Here is a 26,540-nt window from a genome sequence, read left to right on the forward strand (position 1 = left end):
GAAACTCGCTGAAGCTAGACTTTTTTTTTTTTTTTTTTTTTTGTAAGAATTACCACATGAAAGCTGATGGACGGCTCATATTTCCACATATTTTCTCGTGGTACTGCCCGGAACTCTATCACAGCCGAGTGGAAACAAAGAAGTTGTTTCACGATAAAGTTCGTGCCTGATATCCATATCGCGTGCATTTCGAATTGAAATAGACATTTTGTGCACATGCTACCACAAGAACCTCTCGCTGATTTGTATAGAAAGAATGATTCTTTCATGCCACAGCAAACTTTATTTGAAAACATTTTCCGTGAATTTTTCTGTTTCCGTTCACGATATTATATCAAAGTGGACCCCAGGTCAAAAAATTTCAATAAAATGTTATGGAAAGATTTTTACTCTTATTGAAAGGAAAAGCGGTACCGGAGTAAGTCAGACTGGGACAGTGGGAGTATTATATAAAACAACAGCTTACGGTACGTGCCTCGGGTATGGTTCTTTAAAAGACTAGAACCTACTCTTTCCTGCGTGACTCAGCATATCCTGCGTGACTAATCGCAAAAATAGCTGCGAGAGGGTGATTTGACACCCATACCGACCGTTACAGTTCACTGCACGGAGGTATAAAATAGCTGTCAGGGCGTAAAAACGCCTGCAATCGTTGATTGATTTGTTTACTCCACGCAAACCTTTAGTCCATTTTTAAAAAAGGATTTGTTTTCTCGTACGTTCTCAATTGCAAAACGCGCAAGGCGTTTACTCTCGCAGATCACATTGATTGCACGTGGTTCACGTTTTCGATTTCTATAATCGCTATTTCTTATTCAAGAAAGCGAAACAACGAGGAGCGCGCGTATGGATTCATTGATTTATCAGGGAACAGACAAGCAGTGGCCAACCAGAGTTGACGGTCCTCCGCGATCGTCGGCCTTCGTCGATCTCACTTCGCAGAACGAACTTTACCAGAGAAATCAGGGGACATGTGGCTATGGTAAGTGCAACGAGGGTTCATCTCGTTTATTTATTCATTCATAATACTACCTAATAGTCTCGACGGATGACAAAATATTCACAACCACCTCACTACCTGTATCACTGTAATGTAGTAGTGAAATCGCTTTGACAACTTGATGTTTACTCGAGTCTGGGGTAAATCCGACTGTTTCGCAACTATGTACGGATTTTAACAGTTAACCCAGTGTGAGAAAGATAATATGGTAATGTATGTTGCAATTTAAGATCATTTTGTCGTGGTACTGGGCCATGAAGCATAAAATTACGAAATGTGTAGTCAAAACATAAGAGTTTGTATTCTTTTGTCTGGAAAATGCATGGTAAATACACGAAGGTTTGTGACGAAATAGGAGTAGGAGGTCGATGGCTTTACGAACAGAAACGTTTTAAGATATTTTCGCTTCGATTTCCCTATAATTCTCGTGCAATGCTAGACATTTTGGGATTCACTGAAAGAGGAGTAGAGCACTGAAATCTGAGCTCAATCGCTAAAAGGTCACAAGGGAAATCGAGAACTGCGAACGAAGCCCGGATTCGAGAAAGCCGTGCATTGGAAATAAAAGAGAAAAAAAATGTTTTTCTTCATTTATTTTTTTTATTCCCCTACCTTTCCCTAACTTACACTCTACTGTTCCATTACGCCCTACACGAATCTTTACATTTTATGCACAAAGACCTGTGATTAATGCGCAGATAAAAATCAAGAATGGTATTTCCCTTTCACTATCTAGTTATTTAAACTTCAAAGCATGGAAGCGACACATTTCTTATAGCATTACTGAGATGGTAGAATTTGTTAAAACTTAAAATGGCCATATTTCCTTATTGCGGCAATTACAGACTGTTTTTGTTTTCTCCTTGTTTCAAATTATGCAAGGAAAGAGAAAAAAATAAGAAGGAAACAAAATCAAACTAGCACGCTACAAACACAAAAACGGTGTGACATAATTTTAAAAGTCATGTTATATTTTGCTCGTTTTAGTCATGTTAAATTTCGCTCGAATTCGCGCCGGCTTTGCCTCAGTGATTGAACTACAAACGACATTTTAGGAAAAAGAAACTGGGCATTTTTGTTTCTTTGTTTTTGTTTTGTTTTTTTCGCTGTCTGATATTTGTTCTCTTATGTTTTGAGCGTGGTCATTTACATGTTGTTTCTTTGCGGTTTACCCGCTTTGAAATTACTCAGCGCGTTTTCCCGCCCTTGCACCGGCTGTGCGGCGGGCGTAAGAGAGATAAACGCTGACTCATCTTTGCCGGCTTTAGGGTTCCGCGTAGCGTAAGCCGATTTCGGGAACGAAGGCCGACTACTCGTAGCCTAACGCCGACAAGAAAAAATGCGGCAAAGTGTAGCCTCTTCCAGCCTTTCATTTAGGTGGAGTGCAGTGCGAAAAACGGGAAACAAAAAAAGGAGAGAGGGGCTTGGTGCCAGGAGCGCGCTGCTTACAAATCATTTCTTTCGCCTTATTTCGCACAGTGCATCTTTTAACCGAGCGCCTGCAGATCCCTGTAACAGCCGGGCAGAGTAAAGATCTCAAGAAACCGCCTTTTCGTTTATTACTAGCGATAATTCAGCCTGACGTGACGGGTACCGCCGAACGCGGAGCTGCACAGAAAAGTTGCGATCAGCAGCGTTTTCGTTCCTCCTACCACGTTTTTGTAGGCTTCTTATTTCAGCAGATTTCAACGAGTAAATTGTCATGTCTAGTTTTCTTATGCTTCCTATACTAATGGACTGGAAAATTTTAAATATATTCAGGTATTAAATTTAAGGAACAGTGGCTCTAAGAATATAATGTATAAAATGATGATGATTTTTTATGTTTTTTTTATTTTTTTAATTTTTTTTCACTTTCTAGTGCGAGCTCGAGGTTTTGTTTTCAGTCGTGGCTAATGGCGAGTCATTTCTTTTTCGCTTTTTCTTTTTCTTTTTCCATTGGGGCTAAAATTATGGCTTACGTATGAGAAAGTAGAGTTGAATTTCCGGATTTATGCGCCAAAATCGGATTTTTTTTTCGCCGAACAACGTCATCAAAAATACTGTGAGCGTGAAGTGGTTTATTTCTTCTGTCAAGCACACCCCAGAAGAGAATTATTTACATGTTCTTAGAAATTAAAATAAGCCTGTGGTGATTGTGCTCTCCAGAGTCTTTCGTTCTGCTGACGAAACTGCACCTGCTTGCTCTAAAACCTTTTTCAAGTTCTACCTGCCAGTGATAAGGTCAATGATTGTTATATTGCGTGGAGACCGGTGTTGAAGCATTTAAGTTTACTAGTCCAACCTTTTCCGCTTAGCCTCGCGGAAAAAGACCCTCGGGGCTTGCGACACCAAAAGGACTATTGTTTTTTTTGTTTTGTTTAATTACCACACTTGCTCCGATGCGACAAGTTTTCTTACAAGTTCTGGACGTTGCTAACTTCGGTTCCTATATGCAGTAACTGAGCTGGTGGTTGAAACCTGATCTAGGTGAGAAAAGTTGTCGAATATATTCTAAAAATACTTGTCCCAGAATTCAAGAAATGTTGAGGATGTCGGGGGAGGTGAAATGACCTCAACGTAAACCGGACACTAGAGAGCGGGGCAACTCGAGCTCTACCTGCGTGAAAACGTCTACCAGTTCTTTTCACGCGGAGAAAAGTGACGTTTGCGGAGCGCCTTCTCTAGTTGTCCTCCAGTATCTTACTGTTCACGTTTTAAATTTCGCTCAGATTATGGTTATGAGTTTAGCTGCGGTGACAAACACGATTCGTGGCTTTTGCTGTTCTCTTAAATTTCGGTCTAACGACCTATGGTCCATTTATTCTGAAGAAACAGTAGAATACTGCAGCACGATTAGTGACAGTGCTTCGCAAACGTCACTTTTTCAAGTGGTACATCAGAACATCCTTCTTCTGTGCTTGTCATTTTGTTTATTATTTTTGTCATTAATTATTCCTTCTATTATTTCTTTATGTAACGTGAGATCTGAAGTTCACAGAATTTAGTGGAAATTTATTATGAAAGTCATCAGATATTCAATTCTTACTTAAAGCTCCTTCAATGCACAGATTGCGAATACACAGTTCTCTTCTATGTTTGTCACTGTTACGGGTTTCCACCAGTCACAGATGACTGTCTTTTGTAACTCGCAGAAACCCGGAACAGTAACAATTAAGGTTAAAGGAGCTCAGTCACGGTTTGCGCATATTGAAAAGTTTAGCCTCAATTTTTCAAATTCGTCGTTTGTAATCCGTGTCAATCTTCTCCATCCTTAGCCATCCTTGTTCCTTTATAGTTTATCATTATCTCTTTGGTGTTTTTCTATCCTACTAAACTGTTATTTTCAGGCTTCCTACCATTTAAAGGTAATTTTGTATGTGGCCAAAATAACTCAAAATACCGTGACTGAGCCGCTTTAAGATTGCAAGGGATAATGTGTCTGCGCATGCGTCGATAACCACTGGCGTACAAAAGAGCAACAATGGCACCATCTGGACCAATGTTTTAAAAACTGTCCGTTATGTTTGTCGGACCAAACAGCAACGGTAGTGACTAGCAACTGAAACTTATACGATATCCTTCGCAGGCGTATTTTATTTTTAAAGTTTATTTACACCTCTGTGTGTGACAATCATTTTGAAACGCCTCACAAACCTGAGGTCACCTGAGTTCAGAGCCGACAGAAATGAGCCTTCTGTCTTCTCCGGTGCAACTGTTAGCACACACTAAATGTTACCTTTTAATTTCTTATTCTCTTTTTGTATATTTCCATATTTTGGTCGATTTGCACGCTGTGAAATTATTTTCGCGTTGTTTCAATTTATCACGAGTGGAGTTGTTTGATCGAGTCAACGTTTTCCGTTGAATCGGTTAAGAATGATTTTTGTTGTTAGCTGTAAGTTTTAATTAAAACGAGATCTGCCTTATCTTTACCAAGACCAGATTACTGCCAAGTACCCTGGTCTCAGAGGTTTTTCTTCATTTTTCTTCTTTTCGCGTAGCGGCGCTCGTGTTCGCCGCTTCGCGGCTCCTCGCAGCTCTCTCATGCGGAGAAAAATCAAGAAAAACCGCTGGGACCAGGGTAACTGCCAAGCAACCCACGCTTGCCAGAACTTTCCTCAACCCACAGTTTATGCTTAGGCGCACGTCCTCGTGGTACATTTACACGCGCAAACTGGAAACGTTTCTCGTGGGAACTTTTTCACACACTAATCTCTTCATCCGTTTGTTTCCTTTGCGTGGTTTACATACTCCAGATACAATTTAGAACTTTTCAGTCGAAATTGTAAAGAACTATTGTTTTGCGAAATTAATTAGTTCAAGTTATCGTTTTCACCCGACACTTGAGGAACACTCTGATTATCTTTTTAGTTCGGCTAGCATTTGTAATTTTAGCTAAGGGTAAATTGTGGCTGAACGATCGCGGCCTTTTGACCACCACAAACTGTGAAACAATTGATCCCAGACAACTTTGTGAACAATAGACTACTTTAATCTATTTCCTCAAAATATTTAAATGTTATCGCAACTGCCTTTTGTGTCTTTTGATATATTGAGACGCTGTTCTGAAAACAGATCACGTTTACAAAATGTAACTCGTCCAATCTCTAGAATCTAATTGTTTCAGGAAAGACGTAAATTTTATTTTCATTTTTACCATCCTCTCAAACGAACCGTCGCGTTAGTTCAGTTTTGTAGGTTTTTGCTCTGGGCGTTTCCTAGCGAAAGGTTTTGGCGGTAAAAACAACGCCGCCGTTGCTAATTTCGGCAACAATTTCAAAAATAGCTCAGTTTAGCCAATCACAATACGTTGCGTAATTCATTTTAACCAATCACAGCGCGTTGTAGGCCAGGAACGTGTTAATTCATAGCGTCACGTGAATTGAACGGTTCACTTAGTAGCTTGAAGCCAACCTGACAACACAGGTTACAAGTACTGAAGACGAAAAATTGGGACTTGAAGTGCCTTCCCCAAAGAACCGCATGAAACTTAAAGTCTGCAATCCCACACGTGTACCTCTGGAACTCAAACGAACTTAATTTGTTCATAGTTTCACGTATTGCGGCAGGGTCAGGTTTGTATTCCGGATGTCGCCTGTGTGGTAATTCTTAGGAATTCAATCCAGTGGGCGCTTTCCGGATGTTTATATAAAAGGTTTTTCATCCTTTCGTACAATGTCTATAGTACCATTCGCTTGTTATCCTACAGTAAACGTAAACTTCCTTGAAGCGTAAACAGCTTGTCCAGGATTTAGAGCTGCACAACATCTGAAGCCGGAATTTCTTTCCGCGACACTGCTCCGGTAAATTTTATATAGTTCATAAGCCTGAGTTCTTCGGCAAACTTGAAACGAATTTTTCCGTTAACTTGTAGCATTTTTGGCTATTCTCTCTTACAGCAGTCATACTGAAGTTAACTGCCAACCGTAAACTGATCCAAAAATTTTGATTCGACCGCCAAACAGTGTAATCTTTTCTTTCTCCGTTAAAGGTTTTGAGTATATGATTTGCAAGAGCTTTTACTTAAAATAGCCTATTGTTCATTGTCCAGTTGCACATAGCCTTTCGGTTTGTAGTCCCTTTAACTCTCGATTATTTCAGTTATTTTATGATCTTTTATAGTCCACTTCGTGACAGAAGTGACAGCTAGGTCTCCTCTACGTCCGAAATAAACTTCTTGTAAATCATGTTATACCGCACGTTATTTAGCAAAATGAGACATTTATGATAATATTCAGAATTGATATTTTGCAACTTGTCCCGAGAGATTCAGATGACAAAGGCCTGACGGCCATGTTTGATGACACAAACAAAAGAACTTATATTGGCTTCGTAGAAATCTTTTGTTGATGTCATTCAATATAGCGGCGATGACATCAGGTGAAAACAAATGCAAGAATTCAGTGAAATCTCTATATATCGGTGTAACGTAGAGTAAAGTAGTTGAGACTCGCACCCGATATGCATACAAATCGACTTAAAAAGGAGTCAAAATACTTAAGTTAACGGTGGACAAAACAATTCAAGAGTTTTTCAGTTATTTCAGTCATTTTATACACCATATTGTGCTTCTATTTCAGAACCACAACCAAGCTCGTCTTCCAAAGGAGAGATGAATTTGGAGGATGTTCCTGTGGTGGACAAGTCATTTTCATTACCCCAAAATGTCTTTGAAAGGGTTCTGGCGGCTCAAACACGTGTTTCAACTACCTGTCCTTCTTCGCCGAAAGGATTCCTGAATCCTTTTGTGAACTATTCTGCAGGTCAACAACAAAGACGGCGTACTTCCGGTGATTACGTCACAGAGCTTACCGAAAGTGAAGCTAAGCGACCTCGCCTATCACCACCCATTACCTCCGAGCAAGATCTCGCGCAGAGAAGGCATAATAAAAAGCTTGAACGAGAACAATTTAAGTTACAGATCTTACGAAGACTCGATAACACCAAAAATAACATTTTAAAGCTGCTAAAGTTACAACATATGCAAAATCTGGTTCATTATTACGAGAATGACCCGCTTTTCAATCAAACCGACAAGTCCGGTAGCTTTCGAAGAAGTGAACTTCGGTTTCATTCTCAGCAGGGTTCAGCTTATGAGAGACAATATCAGACCCCGACTTTAGCCCCTGTGCAGAATGATCCTAGGCCAGTTTCTGTTTCACCAAACGCACAGGGCATAAGCAGATCGTCCCATCTTCACTCCTCATCTCACAATTTTCGACGCGTGCCTGGGATCAGCATTGTTACTAATGCTGATCAATGGAAGGAACATAGGACTAGTTATTCCTTCAAGTCGTCTGATTCGGTTGGCTTAGCCTGGGACCACAAAACACTTCCCAAAATCGTCGCGGTTCACTCCATGATAAACAATGCAAACGCTAGTGTTACGAAAACCGTAAATCACCCTACTCCCGGGAGGACCGTTGGCCAGGCTGATTATGCGCGCGAGAAGAGTGAGGTCCGGCAAAACCAGTCGCAGGCACCAGTCATAAGTTTAACAAGTGGAATCAACGATAGAGCCACGGCCGTGACAGATCGTAGATACAGTCACGAAGATGAAGAAGTCGTTGTGACAAATGTTCTTCCTGAAAGACCTCGCTGCTCGATCAGCACGGAACAACAACGCACGAAAACAAAGTCAAACCACAATGAACGTTCTGTAGACGAAAGAGATAGTTCACCAAATGACCTTCAAGTAAACAGGCGCAATTTCACGAGGATTGTCCTCGATACAAGTTATGACAATAAGGATATCGCTGATCCCGGACATGCTGAACAATCTCTGCTTACTGAAAATATAGCGCGTGCTGAACTTTCGAGACATTTTGATCATCCGGGACATACTGAACGCCTCAGACATGTCGATTATCCGGGACATGTTCAACATCCGGGACAGGTTGAACATCCAGGACATGCTGATCATACGGGACATTCTGATCACACGAGACACGGTGATGTGGAGACAGTCGAGCGAATAGACTTGACAAATGGCTATGCCCACAGTGATAGCTCTATGACCAGCCAGGGCATTGCAGCTAGTGCTTCTCAGATGGAAACAGTCGAAAGCCAAGATCATGTACATCCAGGTTTTCTTCAATACCCGGAGCATGCTGACTCAGAGGTATAATAATTGGGACGTTAAATGTTCTCAGATTCTTCGTGATCTTATCTTGCCAAGCTTAGTTGACAGACGAGATATTAAGACACCGATGTACAAAACTATATGAATAAACAATTCCCCAAATATGCTTCAGAGAAATTCACCTTAGCAAGTACCATCCACAACTACATTTTCAGGGGATCCGCACGTAATCTTTTTATTTCAGATAGACCAAATACAATACAGAAGCCCTCGAAAAGAACTTTGCCCAGAGAGTATCTGTCCCAGTTATGGAATAGTCTGTCACCGGAAGCAAAGCAAGCCCCTAGTTTATCCTCCTCTAGAAACATTCTTTAATGAAAACATATACTACGTGCTATAGTTAGTTTAGTATATAATATTATTCTAATTTAGGTAGTTACATTTTAAATAAGTTTTTTTTCTTTCATTATGATTCTCTTTGTAATTTGCACAGCACAATGATATGAAATGGATACCGTGGGTAAATAAAGATTTTATCATTGTTTATTGTTATATAGGTATACTTGGGCGGCCCCCCTCCATACCTTCCCGTTCTCGACAGTTCGGAAATGGCTGAGCAGGAGAAGGAGAGAAGATCGCCACCCGAGACGGGAGAACGTCGAGGCAGTAATCCCACTTCACCCAGGCTCAGCAAGACGGTTCCAGAAATCAAAGAGAAGCTCAGGGAAACAAGAGAAAGAATGAAGAACGAGACCATAGAATGGAAGAAAAAGATACTCTACAAACTGGAGAAACGGTTGATTATGAAACTGAAGCGAGCCGAAAGTTCGACGGATTTGCAGGAAGAAGGTGCAGATAAGGGAAAGAAGCGTGGAAGTCCATGTCACGATAGAAGGAGCAGTGGTGCGGGTAGCGTGACGGACAGTGTCACGGATAGCGTAACGGACGACGATGATAAAAACCTTGAACACTCCGACAATCTTCCTCAAGAGTCAGTAAACGTAGAGGAATCAGACGATAAACCCCATAAACGTCCACAAGAAGATAACAAAAGCGAAGATCTCTCCATGGAGCTCAAGGACAGTTGTGAAGAGGTGCAAGTTGAAATTCCACGCACCGAGGAAGAAAAAACGGAACACAGTGAAACTTCCACGAGAGTAATAAACGAAGAGAAAGTGAATCAATGTTCCAAGAGTTTCGAACAGCCATTGAATGCATACGAAGAGGAGTCGGACGATAACATAGTCAAAGTAGAATGCGGGACAAACGAACATTACGAAGAAATTAAATTTCACAGTGAAGAGGAAACGAGAAGTGGAAGCGAAACCTCTTGCACCGTGAGCGCAAAGGTAGCGCAACGCGAAGGCACTGAAACGCCCATTAGCACTGAGTTATCCGAGAACAAACGAGTGAAGTCACCGCAAGAGTCCAATGATTTGAAAACGGAATGCGTGACGCTTGCCGGTAACGCAAACGAAAAGCCAAAGGAGGGAAATAAAAATCTATTTGAGGCTTTTTCGTCTGGATTCCAGGCCCCCGCCCTGAAGACGGACAAACCTCAATTGCCAGAGAATACTGAGCAAGCGTCCCTAATTACAAAGCAAGAAATGGCTTCCTCTCCTCCTGAAACGAAGAAGAAAGATAAGCCCGCTGAAACAAAGAAACTGGTTCTAAAGAGTGAGAAACTCTTGACGAATTTGAGCTCTCTAAAGAAAAGACTTCAAACTTGTAGTAAAGAAGTACTGAAAAAGAAAACAGAGACTGTAAGATGTGACCGAAATATCTGGTCAGTCTTAGAAAGAAACGGTATTTCTTAAACTTGTTTCATTTCGCTTCGCTTTTCGAATTTTTACGCCTGTATTATTTGAAGGCTTTGTTCTATTTCAAGATCGTCTTGCATGTCACATACAGCGTTTAGGTATAGAGGTTATCTCATGGGTATGTCACACAACGTTTTAAAAAACGCATGAACAAAGCCCCTTTTATTAGGCCTCCAGCTGTTTCATGCGTTTCGTTTTCGACACGTTTTCCACAATATATGTCGATTTCCACAAATCGTCTCTTCCATTTGTTGCCCGTTAATGTTCACGGTATTCAACGTCAGCGTACAAGTTTTCCATACTTTTTTCATATATTTGTTAAAGTATTCACTATGAAAAATTTCATCGTATATCAAGATAAATTTCTTTCAGTGACCATTTGTTTTATTCCAGTGATGTTAATGTAATAGTTAGTATTAATGTTTTGAGTAGGTGTATTTTGATCGCTGCTAAGGCTGAAACGTGTTATGAAATAATAAGATTGTATGAAAAGAGAAGGCCAATTCAGGGTTCTCTCTCTAAAGCTTACCTATGTTTTTATTCTACTAGTTTTTTTTCAAAGTAAACGAAAACTGGAAGTTTTCTCCTCTCTCCTCTAGTCTATTAAGTTCCATATTGTTAATATAATAGATTTTTATATCTTTGAATGAAAAAAAGAAAAAGAGAGCTTTTAATAAATCCCTTATATTCTTTAATCTGTTCTTTCATTTATTTGCGTATGTAACCCAATTTATGAACAAGAAGAACTGAATATTCTACAGGGGTTTCAAACAAGAAAATAAACTGCTACCTACGGTGGCCCATAAGTGCCACGCAGAAAACGATTTGTTTTTTTTTTTAAACCGATTTAGCGACTTTCTTCGCCACTTTTTACGCGACGTTTTTTTTTTGTTCTTATTGCAAGCTGGTGCGCTGAGTCTGCGGACTTCATGATCAATATACAAAATTGCTATACTCCTAAATATTTCACATTGCTTACTACACTTTTACTTAACAATAAGTAATATTTTCTTATTAACCTTAACCCAAACAGAGACCACTACTGTATGATTTGAATATTATTTTATTCACAAGACTTGTATCTTTGAAGACATAGGAATTGCTACGGTTTTCACAGCAAAAGTAAACGACGTTTTAATCAACTTTCTATATACATTTACCTCATTGAACGTTTGCCACTGTAGTCTGTAGTCTACAGTCTATAGTCTAGGAAGTGATCCTGTTTTAGTCTTCCATACATACATTTGTTGGTAAGATCGACTTAAAACTTGTGGCGAAATTTGGCTGGAACAACCCAAACGTAACATATATGTTTCTCGAAAAACCTGCATCACTAGTTCTGACTCCGTTAGTCATAACTGAGTTGTGTCGCAAAGAAGCATTATAGGCCATAAATATTTCAGAAATTGAATTTTTCGGGAATTTTCTCATGTCAGGTTGCCCAACGTCTACACCGCATAAAATGGCGGGAAAAAAAGACCTTAGTTGCTACTGTACTTAAAAAATTTATCACGCCCACTATGCAACTAAGAGATAAAAAATAGTAGCGCCTACAAGTTTGTTTGTTTGTTTGTTTGTGAGTGTGTTTGTTTCTGCTTTTTTTTCCTAGGAGTAAAGTAACGTCCTTTTTGGAAGCTGATGCTTTGCAATGCGACGTTGTTTACCATATACGACCCATAGTAAAGAAAAACTTGTCAAGTAAAAATTTAACCTTCTGTACCAAAAACTGTTATAAATAGACAATAAAATTTCCGAGCTCTAGAAGTATACGAAGCTCGCCAGATACAGTCAAACTTGTTTCGCAATCATATCAATTAGTTTAAAAAAAGTATTGCACAAGTATCGAGCATGCCCAGGTGCAAAATTTTTACACGATTCCCTTAATTAAGATTCTGGCATGAAGACTATTAAAAATGTCGTGAAAAGATTAATCGGGGAGTCGAGGTTCGTTTTTTCATAAACGTTTTCGAACGTTCTTGAAATCCAAAATTCGACCTCGTGTTCTTAATAGTGCAGTAATCCCGAATTTTTGACAAATTAAAATGGTGTTAAAACCAATCAGCTTCCGAATCTTGAAATTGTGTTTCATTCTTCCAGATGCTGCCAATAACTTTGCCATATATAAGCCTCAACGTTTAAGTCAGTCATTTCAAACCAAGGACTTGTATTTCATTCCGTGCAAAATAATCTCTTTCTCTGTGTGTTCTACTTTATCCTTAGCAGCAAGGGATCTCTTGGATTTTTCCTCGCATTGTTCAATGGTACAGCACATGTATCGCAAAACGACGATGAAAAGAACCAAACCAACAATGCATGCTAGAAGAATAAGGCCATCTACGTTAGGGTCCACTTGATTTTTCTTGTGATTCTCTTTCCAAGTCGTTTCTTCTTCTGCGGTTTCCTGTAACTCTCTGTTCTTTTCTGTCGCTTTCGTGCTGTCTTCGTTTCCTTCTGGCGATTCAACTTCGGCTTTGACTGGCACGTCCTCGTGATGTCCATCGGGTTTTCCATCAGCACTAGCTACGCCAATGAAAATAACTAACGCGAGCAGCATCGCGCCGAGGAATAACTTTGAGGAAGCCATAAGCGTTGTTTGGCTTACACGAGGTTAATGCCGAATAAGGTCGATTGGGTTCTCATAAGTGCTCCGGTGTGATAAGCGAAATTCTGTCAAACGTTCGTGAATATTTTATTCAATATCTCACAGCTAAGGTGTGTTTTGACAAAGAAAAGTAAAATATGTCTCCGAAATTGCGTCCTCGGGCAAAAACGGCAATTAACGTCAAAAGATGGCTGCATTGATATGTTGTTTTCGTAGTGCCCCGGGTTATTTTAAATCAGCACACAAAAACTAACACTTAAAATGAGACGAGTTGATAAAAGGAGTAAACCGTGATGTTACGAACATTAATTAAGAATCTTGAGATAATGAAAATCACGACGGACTTGGCTCGGTTATGGAACATATTGTAAGAATGGTCTGAGTTTGAAACTTGGGATAAAGTCGTAACGAACCCTCTTCGAAAGTATTCGTGTTTTTTCGTAGACATTTGTTGCTATATGGCGCCGAGACCTGGGTGTAAAATATATATGGTTTAATTAATTTCCATTTAGATCCCAACTTAACTTGTTTTCTCGTTTTTCCGGATGTTCGGTGGTAGTATCTAAAGAATTCGGTTACTTGCCCTACGTTTAAGTCGCGCTAGAAAAAAAAAACAAAAAAAAACTAAAATTGTAGGCTCGTTGACTTGGAAATGAGGTTCTGCATGGGAACGAGGTTGAATTGAGTCGTGTTTCTGCTTGCCCCTACTAGCACGATACAAAAGCTCCATTTTTTTACCGTCTGTAACTTCTTCAAAGCTCTTTTATCTCAATTGAACCGGTCATTGATAACACTTACCTGTTAGTTTCATTTTGGCTTTATCTGAGTGGCTGTATTTAATTCATGTTAACAACCGGAACTCGAATTATAGGAAGCTTCGTCTTTAATAGAGCCGAAAGACGGCCGAAGCATCATAATCGGGATCACTCGTCAAACGATCGGAAAAAGCTCGTTTTTAAGCCGACTGTTTGATTTTCCAGTGTTTGCTTTAGACGGGCACCCGTTGAGTTTAAGACTGGTAAAACTTCACGGTAAAATTGTCAGGACGTAACTAATTCCCCATTAAGTGATAAAGTAGAGTGAAATTCGCTCACGTCAGTTTTGAAATGATTCAAATTTAGCAGTGTCAAAGAACTTTTCTTGGAACATTAATTTGAACTTAAATCAAATCTTCCGGCTTGATCTGTCCTGGTGACAAACAATAAATGGATTGTATTATCAAAATGGAATTCGGTGTTCCATTCATTGAACCTACGTCATAGTCAGTGTTTTGTTTCTTTTCAATATTAATGTATTGTTTACTGGCGGAAGGGAAAAAAAGACAACTTGAGAAAAAAAAAATTGCACAAGATTATTTCGCCTCATCCGTATCCACATTGAAGTTCTGGTATTGCGGGGAAAGATAACAAGGGACACTGATTTGATTCGTCGAGAACAAGGCTGGAAAATAGGGAATTAACTTGCGAACCATGATGAATCTTTGACGAAACAACCGGAACGGAGTGTCGCCGAGTCATATTTTCATCAGGATTCGATTTTTTTTTTTGCACTTTTGGTTGGCTTATCTAGCACTCGAAACATTTAGAAGAAATATGGACAATTTAATTTTTTACCTTGCGAAGATAGCTTTAGTGCTGGCTTTCTTGGCAACGACACCTACTAGAGGTAGGAAGGAAGACGAAAGTCTGAAACTGTGCTTATAATTTCTCCTCACATCATATTTTTAACGCTATTTTCTCTTTAATTGATTAAAACTAAGGCAGGGACGTTCGCTAGAAGACGGAGAGCTCGGCTCTTTCGTGTCAAAAGTTGGCCTACAAATAATTCGATTTTCCGGTCTTTAGTTGACGGGTAGAGTTCTGTTACATTATATGATTCGAGATGAAGGAAGGCAAATCGTTTGGACGTAAAATGAGAGATATAATCGTAGTTTAAAATTTGCAGAATTCTACTGCCAACTATAAGCTGCGTTAACGTGTTAATTGAAGATAAGGAGATTTGTTTTCTTGGTGGTACTTAATGCAATGAAATTTATAGTAGTCTTTATGTGAAAGTTTAATGACCTTAGATCTTTTGTCTCATTCTGATCCACAGGAAACGATTCGTTTTTTGGTCTATATCGAGGTAAGCAAATTAAAATGTTTGTTTTACACTGGGAAAGCTTCATCAGTGTTGTTACTACTCAATGCAAGTAGTTAAAACGTTTTTAAGCCTTGTTCTTTCCTTACTTCATGTTAGCAACACGCTCAGGTCCTCCTCTCGCCATCAATCAAAATCCCGTATGTAAAAAAGCCCAGTTGCTGCACAGCGACGTAGTACAGAATGCCTCTTTGGAGGGCCAGCTGCAAGCCGGGAATTTTACATTTCTCGGGGCTGTCAAAGATATGGAAGAATGTATGTCACTGTGCTGTGCCAGCAAACGTTGTCAACTGGCATACATGGATAAGGCCAAATGTTATGGCGTCAAGTGCTACAGCGAGGAACTGTGCAAAATAACAACTGGTATCTCAACGAATGACGTCAAGATATCGCTTATGGTTAGGAATGATATCAACAGAAAAGGTATGGCGATAACAGCAACAGGAATATTATCGTAGGTTTTTCTATCTAAACATCCCCTTTTTAAATATATGTCTTTTCTGTCGTGGGCAGAAGTCTGTAAGTAGGTTATAGACTTCAGCCTGCATTGTCATTTTCTCCAGCCCCTTTTATGCAGAAAAAGTACTAATTGCATCAAGCTTTCCAGCTGGTTGTTTATGTTCTTCCGATTAACTGCTGATAAATGAACCGCGAGCCTTTTGAAAAGTTAATGAATGTAAAAATTAGAAACAAAAGAAGTTGTTTGGAAATCCTGGTAGAACATTGATGGAAAGGTTCTTCAACCAGTTGGAAAAAAACTGAACAAAGTTAAAACGGGCTTATAAAATGTTACGATTTGAAAGCTGTCAGACTCCCACCAGAATCAGTTGTATGGGCCAATTTGCCTGAGAGCCTGTGATGTTTTCACAATACTGAGTGTTAAAACACCTAGAGATTTTTTTGTTTGTTTGTCTCGTTGTTTATTGGTTTGCTGGCTGGTTAACTTCTTTCTTTGTTTGCTCGTCGGTTTATGTTCGTTTTTGTAAATATTGGTAGGAATGCGTATATTCATCATTTAATAGAAAACATTTCGTCGCTGCAAACAGCTGTGAAATATGCATATGCAAATGAAGTCTTGATTCTAAGCCTGTCTTATCAGGGTTGCACTGTCACGCAATAAAAAAATAATAATAATTCGAAACCCATTCAGTGTATAAAGTCAAGAAATTATGACGTTATAGGAGATTAATAAAGAAGACACTTCGCCAGGTTTTAGGTCTGTACGTTTTCCCAAACTTCAAATATTCGTCGAAATATTTTGCACAAATTTACAGAGCCCAGTATGAAGCCGCCATGTTGGAGTACCGGCCGGAAAATAGTTCGAACATCTGGAACTTACTTTGCCTATCTAGGCGACTGATTATTTGAACTGATCGAGTAAATAATTTAACTTCTAAAAAGGCTAAAAATCACGAGATAAGTATATTTTTTTCGACAAATGCGTTCGTAGCTTTATGTCACGCACCGCCATATCTCTCAAATTCAAAATGTGTCTGTTTTCAGACGAAGCAAGCTATTGAGCTGAAAAGTTGTTAGCCGATATAGCTTTATGCCTGGTGAAGATAATAACTTTGGTGGCTGTTTAGTTTTGGAGTTTAGAAAATGATGACGTCACATGCATGATTTCTAGTCCGTACTGCGCAGTCTCAGCACCTTAATGTTTATAAACATAAAAAACCTCACTCGATAGAACGCGAATCGATGTTATTCGTTTCGAACCACATACCTTATCTTTGAGGCCTTTCAAATTCTTTTTCCAACTGCTTCATTGATTTTTACAGCTGCAAAGTTGTTTCATCTAGCGATATGAGAAAGAACAAAACATTATGCTTCGCGTTCATAATGGCGGGTGTCATGAAACTTTGAATTTACTTCATGTAAGTACTTGCGAAATGTTCACATTTTGTGACGTCATTCATTAAACAAAACAAAAAACTTTGACAAACTCTCGAGAATGCGCAGTACGGACTGGAAATCATCTTTAAGGAACTCGGTAAAACAATCGACAACCTATTAAAGTTATTAAAATCACCATTTGTCCTACAGCTTACGTAACAGCTTACATTGTGGTGGTAGTTGTGGCATTTGGGGCTGCAGTGTCTGGAACTGTATGGGCTGTCTTTATTTTTGTTAGAAGGTGAGTTACTTAGCAAGGATCCAATAAGAAACCTAGTTAACCCTTACCTCCCAAGAGGGCCAAAGTTTAAGCTCGGAAACAAGTTGCAAAATAATAATAACAATAATGAAGTTTTTTGGGCGCATTTAGAAAACTCAATGCGCTTTCATTACAAAGTGTTAAACAAGAAGTGCTGCCACTTAAACGTACTACACAATAGCTTTCATTTGATTGGTCACACACCAGGGTTTTGATCTGCAGACGGAAAATTAAAGTTCGAACCTCCCTTTACAGTATGATGCTCTGAAACATCACCACATCTAAGAACCGCTCAGCAGCTCAGGTTCGTTTGAAATAATGTCACACACCGGAGTTTTACCCACAAAACGTAAAACTGAGAACAACCTCGCTTGTACAGCGTAATAACCAGTTCCACATAAAAGCATGAACTGCTCAAAAGCTTTCATTTCAACGCAAGAGCTTCATTCGCACTCTCAACAGTTAGAACTCCTTTGTTGGTCACGAGCTTTTAATAAATTAAAGTGTGGAGACGGACACGTTGACCGTTGGCTTGATGTTTAGCACGCTGTTCGCGATCGAGCAGTCCAAGTTTAACCCTGTCCTTAGGTAGGGCACTTTACCCTCAACGTGCCTCATTCCACACAAGAGTGGAAATGATCTCAGGTCCCTTGTCGCTACACGCTACTAGTGACTGGGATAAACAACCACTTTGTGCGCTACATTAGCATGAATACGTAAAGTTCTATCTCGACTCTGGCTCGTTACACTGTTCTCATACTTCTTCATATCAGTAATTTAGTTAAAAACACTATCCATCCATCATTAGGTATCGAGAAAATGGCGGACCGAATTCAAGCAAGGGTGAAGGTGACGAAGAAGAAGATATAAATGCTGAACCTAAGGTGGATATCTCCTGTAAATGAAAACAAGTTAGAATTTTACTAATTGAAGTTTCCTTTATTGAAATCTTTTTCGACTTTGCCCCTTTCATGGACCCCCTTCCCTCCGTTGTAGATAGCTACCCTTTCACGGAGAGAGCACATCTTCGTTGATATTCCTTCCGATTGCAGGGTTATGCAAATTAGCCAAGTTCTAAACGAGAAAGGGACTGGGTACGAATATTTGAAATCGATTAGTTTGAAAAACTGAGCCTGGTACCTGAAAGAACTTCTAAAAGTCAACTACAAATCATACAAAGCTCTCCTGAATCACAGTTTTTCAAAAGTGTATTACATCTTTGTGTCTAAACCAAAACACTGACATTTGGTAAATTTACTAACTTCTAGATGCTCCTTGAAGCTCCAGGCTCAGGTTTTTTTTTCAAATTAATCGATTTTAAATATTTGTACCATGCAGCCCCTTGCTGGTTGAGGTCATGGCTGTCCTCTTTTTTAGCTTCTTGCTTTACAACCTCGCCTTGGATTTTTCTAGGGGACAGGACTGAAGACCCTGGGAACAAACTTGTCGTTCAAAGAATTAAGGTATATCGCTTGACCACTGACTTATACAACTGTTTTTTTCTCTTGCCCTCTTTCCCATTACAGGTTTATTGATTCAAGCAACCAGAAGCAGAGGATAAACTTTGAACTTCTTAGTCAATTAGACACCTTCAAAAATAGACTTCATGACTCTGGCAGCTTGGAGCCGAGGAACAAAATGGCAAAAATTTAAATATGGAAATTATATCACGGACGAGATAAATGAAATAAATGGCGGCATTTCGTCAGAGAATGTATAACTTCACTGGTCTGTGCAGAGATAATGTTGATGACCAGATATGTACCAATCATTCTTAAACATATCCGCAAGTAACTTTCGATTTTACGACGAAATCGATTCCTTTAGAATCGAGTTGACCATGATGATCAATGTTCTTTAATTTTTTTTTCTTTTCTCTCAAATGTATCTCATTAAGATCGCTTGGTGTTGAACATTGTCAGAGACAAGAAATCCACATTTCTCTTCTTAACGGGAGGAAAAGGACAAAAAAGAGATAAAGGCCGTGCTTACACGAGGAGAGAGAAAATTGTTTCATTTCTTGCGATATATTGCAGAGTTACACTGCTGCGGAAAGTTGATCATTACTAAAAGTGGGAGAACTTCACCTGTACTGCGAAAACTAATACTATTAGTCAGCACACATGGTGAATCTCGAGAATTTAGTCTGAATTATTGAAGTTTATCATTGGTGGTCTATCTTAGGAGTAAGCTCTCTTCCCAACTCTCAGATTGAGAAAAAGATCCAAGAGAGCTCAAAGCGCTAATTAATTTAAAGGTGTTTTCACAAAACGTGACTAGATAAGCCACAAAGTACGAAGGAGCAATAGAAATCTTTTTCCATATGTTCATGGTAGGGAAAAAATCCTGCAATTATCTCCCGAGATAATTGCCAGAACATTGTATTAGACATTGCATGTAACACGGAGTTTAGAAATCGTTTTCGTTGCTTGCGAATTCGCGTTCTCAATAGTTTACAGTTGCGTCCTTGTCACTTAATTGAGAATACTGTTTTTGTCCGTTCGTCGTTGGTGAAAAGACATAATCCTCGAAAGTCTGCAATTTTAGCAAGAGAAAATGAGACCATTTTAGCACCAGGCAGTACATTTACGTTCTACACGTTTGGATGTGATTGGCAGTGTAGACTCGAAGTGAATTAACATGGTATTTTGAGTTATTTTGGCCACCTACAAAATTACCTTTAAATTAAAGGAAACCTGAAAATGGCAGCTTGCTAAGACAGAAGAACACCAAATAGATAATAAACAAACCATAAAGAAAGAAGGATGGTTAAGGATAGAGAAGATTGACACGGATTACAAACGACGAACTTGAAAAATTTAGGCTGAACTGTTCAAGGTTTGCAAATTGTGACGTAGCTCCTTTAAAATGGCGTTGTTATGGAAGAGCTCGCGCCACTTAATTTAGATAAACATTGTATTGCATTTAGTCTGATTATTACCGACAAAGACTACGTTAGTCGTCATATATCACAAAACGCAAATAAAGTTAAAGAAAATTTTGAATACTTCAAGAGTTGCATTTTGAAGAAGGAATGCTGCTTCCCAAACTACTTGGACCGGAATTTTGTTAGGCCGCCCCGGGAGGGGGCTGGGGGTTGAGCTGAGGGTAAGTTCCCGCACTGATATTAAAGGATCTTTCTAAACGTTATGTCTGGAACAGTTTGGCATGACATCACAGTTTTCTTGGAACTTGATGTTTCCATGGCGGCAATTTTGAAAGGCATGTTTTGCCAACTAAAGATTTTTCTTTTGTAATTAATAGAAAAGAAATAAGCATTTTTGCAATTCTTTTAAAATTTCAGTAGACTAACCGTGTTACCATGCTAATATTCCAACAAACTTTGAGGTGGAATGGTCCCCCTAAACTGGAGTAACAAGTTTGTTTAAATATGGAGAAGAAAGATCAATTGCGTGCGATTGCACTCATGAAGAGAAAGTAAATTTTTAAGGTTTTATTTTATAGCATTAACGCCAACAGTTCCCGCTCTTTTTTAAAAAAAAAAAAAAGATTAGACTTTCAAACAAGCATATCTTGTAAGTTTCTGTTTCGCTCTATGCAATAAACTAAAGTTTGACAGTTAACTCTTGTTTTCGGTGCTTTTTGCAGACCTTACTTGGAGATAACCTTATTTTGCACCAAATCCAGTAAAAAATTAATTAATGTCACGTGACAGACGATAAAATGTTATGACTAAGACCAATACGACTATTGATCTTTGATTACCCCAAAATTCAGGAATTTTATCTTAAGAACCTTCCAAAGCAGAAATATTGGCGTTAAGTCAGTTGGTAGACCTTTGAGAAAAATGCACTTTTAAAAGTTTCTTACGTGATGGATTAAGGGCCCATTAACCGATTCATGCGCGCGCTCGCGCGCGTTGCTAAGGAGGTGAAATTTCACTTTCGGTCACTTACGTCAGCCTGAGCACGTAAAATAAAAACAACTCAAAAGCTTGCAAACTCGCAAACATTTTAGATGCTTTTCTTTGTGTTTCGGAAAATGCAAAGTAAAAAAAGTACAAGCAAAGACAAAATAAGAGAAAGACAGAAAAACAAGAGCAATAGCAAGAGAAAAACTAACTCCGTGTGGCTTTGTTTGATCTTACCGAAGTGCGCTGGTAGTGTAAATTGCGCACGCGCTGATAGGGTAACTTCCAATAGATATCGGGCGCACTTCCGGTTTCTTTAAATGCTAAAGGAAACGCGGTTTTTCATTAAATTCGGCCTTTTTCGACGAATTTTGATTAAAGTCAACGTTGGCAACATAGCTATGCATTCCTTTTTCGAAATCATGCTTTTTTCAGAAAATTACGAATTTGTCAATATTTTGAACTGCTCTCAAAATCTGACCTTTTAGAAATGAAACAAAATCGATGCATAGCGTAATGAGGATTTAAATTAAAATATCAAATCAATGAAAAAAATCCCGAGGAAGTAATTTGCCTGGGAGCCTTTGCATTTTTTCTGTATTAGTCACATGACCATGGGCGTGGCCTGATGACGTCATCACTAGTGTTACTGGTCATGAAAAAGTTGAAACACATGAAATAACTCTGAACTAACTGAAGATGAGGAGGTTAGATGAGACTGAATTTTCCTTAGCAACGGCTCGAAAAGATCGGTTAATGGGCCCTTAAGCATTTAACAAGCCAAACATTGCGGGGGGAGGGGTGGTGCAGATTGGATCTCGGAGGAGGGTGTAATGGTTGTTCTATTTTGTAAAAAGTTACCGCAGTTGTTAAAAATGTTCCTTTCATAAGGGAAATGAAATAGCCTGTGATGGTAAATCAGGTAAAGCTTTTCTCAAGTAATTACACCAATCGAGTTGTGCATCTCTTCACAGCTTTACTACAAAGTATCGTTCATATATGTTAAAACTAATCTATATTTTTGGTCATGTTCTTACTGTAAACAGCCGTTGTTATGACCGTTGCTACGTAAAAACTTATACCACTATGTACTTTCCTTAAACTTCATACATACCTAGAGGCAAATTCGGCAAGATCGTTTCAAAATGTTTTTAACAAGTGTTCAAGGGTCTTAAATCTTGTAATGGAATTCTTCGGGAACATCGCCATATTTTTTGGTATGTACCAAGTGACGTTGTAACATGGTACATGGTGACAGGGTATCGGCTAATAGGCTAACATGCAACCATTCTGACATGTTAATGTATTGATTTTTCTACGTACTCTTAACGTGTTTAAAGTAGTACGTAATAATATTAATGACTTCCATAACACTTGCATAATAATGTCAATCAAATACCTGTCAAATTGCATTGCTACCAGTCCACAGAAAAGCTTCATCGTGGCTGACTAGAGTACGCTTTCAGTACTGTTTTTAAAGGGAGGGTTTCACGGTTTGGTGCATGTCTCTACATCAAAATACTTTAGTTCGCTTCTTGTCAATGTTATCGCTTTAAAAACCCAACTCGGTTGTAGTTCAGTAATCACACACTGCAGTTAGTCGTGGCAGAATGACGGATGACCAAATTTTCTCAGAAGATTTCAGTGGATTTTACCGACGCTGGCGACCGTTGAATTTAGTGTTGACCGGTACGATGAATTCTACAGTTGACGAGTTTACGGCTATTTGCATGCATGCGAAATTAGATAACTGGCTTACGATTGGTTCATAAACAATGAAAAACTGGGCCTTTGACAAAAAGCGTGCGAATAAATAATACAGACATGCCCGTGCCGTAAAACCATCCCCTTAAATTTCTCACATCTTGGTCCCAATTCAGAGGTAGTTTCAGTTATCGCAACCTCGAAGAGGTTAAACGTACGGCAGTGAGCGAGAGCCGTAGCTTCCCATGATGTCTCATCCTTTTTCAAGCACCTGAGCCAGTTTACCGAATTAGTTTGATGAAACTGCACAGAACCAGAAGTAGTCTTCTCAAACTCATTAATAATTCATCAAGTTTGTTCAAAACAAAGGAAATCATGACCGTGACGATGTTTAGATGTCTGATCTTAATTAGCATAGATTTTTACGATGTTATTTCTCTGTTTTCTCCTTGGTTTTAGTTTCGATTGAGGAGATATATCAAACACTCAAGACAGTGTTTGACCACATTGCCTAACACCTCGAGGATCATCAAAAATACTCCGCTGTGCGTCGTATTTTCCAACTCTCTTCTCGGTGTTTGGAAATGTGATAAAACATGGTCTTTCGTGTTTGATATATTACAAAAAGTGTGGAAAACGCGTGCTTTATGCTAAGTGAAAACGGACGTGTTTCGTCATAGCCGTATCAGTGATGAAGACGTCTTAGGATAGGAAGGGTGGCCATAACATACTGCATGGGTTTGGGAGGATTGAAAAAGTTGCGACAGAAGATAAAAAGTAACCGACCAAAATAACTGTTCCTGGATTTTCACTTACTGATGCTAACTTCTGAAGTATTCCCTGGTTTCAGTCTTCAAAGAATTCTGAATTAAGTAACTGTAAGTTAATGTAAAAGTGACAAGATTCTAGTTTTGACAATAAATTTTATTACAAAATACATTTAACCTTTCTACGGTAGATCAGCACACGTTGCGAAAAATAGTTTTGGTAGCTTGTTACAGCGTTTAGTATTTATTCATTGTGACAAAAGATTTGAGTCGCATATATATGGGGTTTTAACTGTTTGTCTGTGACTGAAATCCTCTAATGTGACCAACCAAAGGAAGGCTAATGAGCAGTGCTTTTCTGTGATACGATCCATTTTTCAGTGTTTCCCAAGTGGAAAGTTTACAAGTTATCACAAGTTTGTATCTAGCTTTGCACTTTGTTACACTCTCAATAGCTAAGAAATTAATGTGTGTAGTTTCTCTTATATTAACTATCTTATTTATCCATTTTTATTTTTCAAACCTGCACTGTATTACTTCTCAGATCAGTAACACTAAATTAAAAATGTAATCTGGCCCAGTTTCTGTTGCATGGCAACCACATGTATATGTCTTTTGCAGACAGAACGACTTGAGCTTGTCTTGAACATCAAGACGCAACTTTAGTCCCCAACTAGGATTGTTTAGCGCTAACTAGGCAGTGCCTTTTTTTTTCACGAATGCCAGTAATTACATAAAGCGATGAAAATGAGCATTTAGGATAAGACTAATACCGTAAATCCTGTGGTTAAGAATTTTGAGGAATGTTTAGGTAATGCAGACAAAAGGAAAGTCTGCGTTCGAACGTAATGGCTCATCAGGCCCGCACGTATCTCCGGCTCCGTATCATCAAGCGACTAGGAGTATTTCTACTACCCCCCTGGATGGGATGCTAATTCCATTGCAGGGTTACCCCCAGCATTAAATTCGCCGCGCTGTGAGAGCAGTGTCATGCCCAAGAACACATAGATTCTTAGTCGATGAGGGCATCAGTATGTTACATGAAGACCAGGGAAAACTAAATAAAGTTTGTGGCCGTGCGAAGCACTGACAATTTGTGCTATAAAAAGAGGGAGAGGGTAAATAGAGTATTTATGACAAGGCATACAATAAGTATGAAACTAAAACTTTTGATTCAAAACGCGATTCAATTCACCAAGCCCCAAAAGAGTTTTCAGTTATTTCTTGGATCAAAAGAGGTACCCACTTTAGTATGAAATATGGATATTAATTTTGTTGTAATGGTGACTTATGATACTACAATAATTATGATGCTTGACGTATGAATACAAAAATAAATAAATAACTATATAACTACATCAATACAGTATTTGCCTGATAGGAAAAAGTCGACATTTTAGCTCTTCCGAATGACTTAAACCCACTTCGTTCCTAGGCCTACTTCTGCTTAAACGGAGAAATAGCGTTGAAACAAGGTTCACCTTTCATTAAAAAAGTAGCAACATCACTTCTCAGTGTTAGAAACATGGATGCTTTGATGCTACAGCACTCAGCTATCAGGGTGCGTCAAAGGTCTGCTACACAGGCTTAATCTGAATAAAACTAGAATTTAAAAAAAGGTAAACTGAAACTGAGAAAATCTTCAGACTCCAGTCGAATTAAGTCACTCAGACATTTTTCGGCCTATTTGTCTTCAGGCCTCGTCAGAGTCGCATCTTCTCCATTGCGTTTTCTACATGAGAACAGGAGGTAAAAATAGAATGACTTAGAAATGTACCAGGATGTATAACACACGCACAGAGACAATTGTAATGCTTGTTAAGAACCAAACTGATTCAACTTCTAATTAGAATGAGACGACCTAAATGCAACGAATTAAAGTTAAAGCTTCTTAGTTTGCAGTTTGTTAAACTATTATTACTAAAACACTAATATTGCGATTTTGTTGGTTAAATATCTGCGCCAGACCAAACGGCCTATACAGACCGCTCTCTCCGAACCAGCATTAATTTGGCGGTACCCGTTTATGCACCTGGGTGTAGAGGCACTGCGATAGTATAGAACAACGCAATGTCCCCGACCAATAGGGCGATTTTGTTGCAGGATGGAAGTTTCAATTTAATTAAGTAGACCTCGTCAGCTTTTACCTTTCTCAATACTACTCCGTATTCTGTCTATGTCTTGATCGTAAACGATGCCTGGAAAAACAGAAACGAGAATAAACAATCGATAAGTAAGTCACACTTTTTTGCCTTGGCCCTAAGGGAGTATATGATAGCAAGGGAAAGACACGACGGTAGAAAAACAACAACAACAAAAACACCAACAACAAGCACGCAAAAACAAACCAACAAACAAAAAAGAAAACAGAAAAAGGTCGGGGAGAATTAGAAGAGCTATTTTCTTCCTCTCTTTAGCCGTGCTTCTCCCGGCCGTTTCAAAACTGTCCCTGGGTATCCGAAGATGCACACTTTCTAGACCAATGTGTAATATGTGTGATAAACGAGTGCCGAACAAATTACTCAACTGGTGACATGGCTTTGTCATAAATAAGGGCGACCTCTTAAGAAGCTGTCAAATTTTGCGATGAAGAGTATTTTTCTGGAGTTAGAGGTCTCACTCTAGCAAATGTTCACACCGTTTGCCAACGGATAGCCCAAGTCTAGGAAGCGTCTCAACGCGAATCGCTAGCTGCACATTATACATTAGTAACTCAACAACAATACCAGATAAGAAGCCTCTAATGTTTTGTTTACCTAAGGTATCTATCTTCTTCGAAGGGGTTAACTTGGTTTTTGATAGGGGAGTAAAAGGACTGAGCCGGGAAAGTTAATTAAAAAATCACTTTATATAAAGTGATCAAAGAAGCCCTTCATATTGAATGGGAAAGACCCGCGTTGAATAAACAACTCAAACAT

At 39.0% G+C, this 26,540-nt stretch overlaps 3 protein-coding genes across 8 annotated transcripts in view; 2 read left to right on the plus strand and 1 right to left on the minus strand.

The window, feature by feature from the left end:
- The first annotated feature begins 613 nt into the window (after positions 1–613).
- On the plus strand, positions 614–11,079 carry LOC145492154 (uncharacterized). Of its 3 annotated transcripts, none has more exons than XM_081471493.1 (3): positions 614–982; positions 7,063–8,603; positions 9,122–11,079. In XM_081471493.1, exons 1-3 carry the CDS (start codon positions 847–849, stop codon positions 10,379–10,381), a joined length of 2,937 nt encoding a protein of 978 aa, XP_081327619.1. In that variant the 5' UTR covers positions 614–846; the 3' UTR covers positions 10,382–11,079. The 3 variants fall into 3 exon arrangements, with proteins under 3 accessions (XP_081327619.1, XP_081327620.1, XP_081327621.1); XM_081471494.1 differs by lacking the exon at positions 614–982 and adding an exon at positions 1,654–6,285; XM_081471495.1 differs by lacking the exon at positions 614–982 and adding an exon at positions 1,654–6,057.
- Positions 11,080–13,596: 2,517 nt separating this feature from the next.
- Positions 13,597–20,383, plus strand: LOC145493216 (uncharacterized). Of its 2 annotated transcripts, XM_081472633.1 has the most exons (6): positions 13,597–14,651; positions 15,081–15,110; positions 15,225–15,548; positions 17,172–17,262; positions 18,089–18,164; positions 18,807–20,383. In XM_081472633.1, exons 1-6 carry the CDS (start codon positions 14,579–14,581, stop codon positions 18,813–18,815), a joined length of 603 nt encoding a protein of 200 aa, XP_081328759.1. In that variant the 5' UTR covers positions 13,597–14,578; the 3' UTR covers positions 18,816–20,383. The 2 variants fall into 2 exon arrangements, with proteins under 2 accessions (XP_081328759.1, XP_081328757.1); XM_081472631.1 differs by having other exon boundaries at positions 18,089–20,383.
- Positions 20,384–23,284: 2,901 nt separating this feature from the next.
- Positions 23,285–26,540, minus strand: part of LOC145491764 (uncharacterized) — a 36,983-nt gene continuing 33,727 nt past the window's right edge. For all 3 annotated transcript variants that reach the window (XM_081471017.1, XM_081471018.1, XM_081471015.1), the window contains exons 23-24: positions 25,770–25,820; positions 23,285–25,354 (exon numbers count right to left, since the gene is read on the minus strand). In XM_081471017.1, the coding sequence (XP_081327143.1) occupies positions 25,781–25,820 (40 nt within the window). In that variant the 3' untranslated portion in view covers positions 23,285–25,354; positions 25,770–25,780. The remainder of the gene's footprint in view (positions 25,355–25,769; positions 25,821–26,540) is intronic.

Source organism: Orbicella franksi, chromosome 7, assembly GCF_964199315.1.
Source record: "Orbicella franksi chromosome 7, jaOrbFran1.1, whole genome shotgun sequence".
In the NCBI taxonomy this organism is placed as follows: domain Eukaryota; kingdom Metazoa; phylum Cnidaria; class Anthozoa; order Scleractinia; family Merulinidae; genus Orbicella; species Orbicella franksi.